Source organism: Abrus precatorius, unplaced genomic scaffold (assembly GCF_003935025.1).
Source record: "Abrus precatorius isolate BTA unplaced genomic scaffold, Abrus_2018 Scaffold10, whole genome shotgun sequence".
Classification (NCBI taxonomy): Eukaryota; Viridiplantae; Streptophyta; class Magnoliopsida; order Fabales; family Fabaceae; genus Abrus; species Abrus precatorius.
In genome coordinates, this window is record NW_020874292.1 from 26,932,220 (window position 1) to 26,934,331 (window position 2,112).

Sequence of the window (2,112 nt, forward strand, 5' to 3'; positions counted from 1 at the left end):
TTGCTTGTTAAAATTTTATTCTAATAAAAAGTAAATATTTAGTATTATCATATATTACTTGAAGAATCTAATATTAAATAAGAAAATACTAAAAAAAAACATAAGGAACCAACCATGTTTAAGTTTTGTCCAAAAAAAACCTTAAAAGGATAAGGACGATACAAGGGCTGCGAGGCATTCCAGGCGTTTAATTTAATCATCTAGAAAGTCAGAAGTCAGCGCTACCTCATCGCATTCGTCAGGAGTCGTTTGGTCATACGCAGAAAAAAAAACTTATTCCTCAAGCCAAGCCACCAAAGTTGTACTTCTTATTTTTGGACTTAGAAATTTGAAAAACCTTCTTATACTAATAGAACCCTCTAGACCCCTACCCTCTTAAAACCCCACACTGCCCCACAAGCAAACACAACTTAACTCCTCTCTACAACAATATACACCCATATTTCCTCCCTTTCAAAACACACACACCAAATTAAAACATAACACAAACACCCCCTTAACCCTGGGCTTAATAATTATGGGCACTCTTGTGGGACACGTCGCTCCAGGCTTTGGGTTCTTGTTGATTGGTCTATGGCACCTCTTCAACCACATCAAGCTCCATGCTCTCAACCCCAATTCCTACACTGCCCCACCATGGTTCCCAACTTCCAAGTTCAAGTACCTAGAACTCTTCCTCATCATGGTTGCTTCAACAGCCTCAATCTCCATGGAACTCTTCATAGGACCCGACCGCCACCAACCCTTCGACCCAGATGGAACCATTCCCTCCAACCATCTCCACAACTTTGAACACTCTTCCATCTCCATGACCTTCTTCCTCTATGCAGCTTTTGCCATCATACTCGACCAAACACGCCCTAAAGCTTACTATGGTTTAACCCAGTTGCTAGGAGCCATAGCCTTTGCTCAACAGCTTCTCCTCTTCCACCTTCACTCCGCAGACCACATGGGGCCCGAAGGACAATACCACATGCTGTTACAACTCGTGATTCTCGTCTCCCTTTCCACCACCCTCATGGGAATTGCCATGCCCAAAAGCTTCTTGGTAAGCTTCGTGCGTTCCCTTAGCATATTCTTTCAGGGCTTGTGGCTTATGACTATGGGGTTCATGCTTTGGACACCGGGTTTGATTCCCAAAGGGTGCTTCATCAACCTTGAGGAGGGTCACCAAGTTGTGAGATGCTCTGATCATGATTCACTTCACCGTGCTAAGTCCTTGGTCAACATTCTATTCAGCTGGTTCATCATTGGACTCACCGTTTTCGCTTTCTCTTTCTACTTGACTTTGGTCAAGTTCTACGGTGAAAAGGTGAAGTATTTTACTTTGGGGAACGAGGAAGAGGAGGAGGAAGAAGAAGGAGACAAGTTAAGTGACGATGTTGAGTCCCAAAAGAGAAGCATACTTGGCAACCCCAAGAGCTTTATTCACGTTGGGAAAACCTTTTCACCTGTTGACATAGAAAGGTAGAGTGTGTGATTAGGGAGGGATGAAAGAATTTAAGGTTTATAATTTGTTATTAATTACTGGTTTGGTTAGGTGTGTGGGTGTACAGTAGAATCTGGGTGGGATTCATGTATATTAATTAATTAATTAAGCCAGCAATAATGTGGTTGGCTTATGGAAACTTGTTCATGTGGGTTATACTATTTTTTAGAGGATAATGATTTAATTTGTTTTAATTGCGTGTACTTGGGTGAGATGATGCCATGAAGGATTGTTACTACTGTTTAGTTTTTCTTTGTTTAGTGGAAATATGCAAGAAATTTCCTTAATGAATTTAATTTTGGCTATCACTTTGGTACAAATTCCTGTTGTCTTATGCAATCCTTGTATTAGGGAGGAAACCAGGAGCCGTTGGTTGTTTTAGAGTATAGTTTGTCGCTTATTTGATTTTGCTTTGAATTATTATATGGTGACATATATCTCTAATAAGAGGTCTTTGTGACTGTGGGCGTACGCTGTTTAGTTACTTGAAGAAAGTTAAGTAAAACATTGACTTAGTTATTTGCAAATGACAATAATTAATTAAAAATATAAACAACAAATGCTTATAAAAATTTGAGTAAGCTAACCAAGCTTAATGTAGTAGTGACGTGCCGTATGGATTA

The 2,112-nt window shown here is 39.9% G+C and overlaps 1 protein-coding gene across 1 annotated transcript; it reads left to right on the forward strand.

Moving 5' to 3' along the window:
- The first annotated feature begins 375 nt into the window (after positions 1–375).
- LOC113853135 (transmembrane protein 45A-like) lies at positions 376–1,827 on the forward strand. The gene has a single exon (XM_027483605.1). It carries the CDS (start codon positions 518–520, stop codon positions 1,469–1,471), a length of 954 nt encoding a protein of 317 aa, XP_027339406.1. The 5' UTR covers positions 376–517; the 3' UTR covers positions 1,472–1,827.
- The last annotated feature ends 285 nt before the right edge of the window (positions 1,828–2,112 follow it).

Coding starts and splice junctions, on each gene's coding strand:
- LOC113853135 (XM_027483605.1), top strand. CDS start 518: ATGGGCACTCTTGTGGGACACGTCGCTCCAGGCTTTGGGTTCTTGTTG.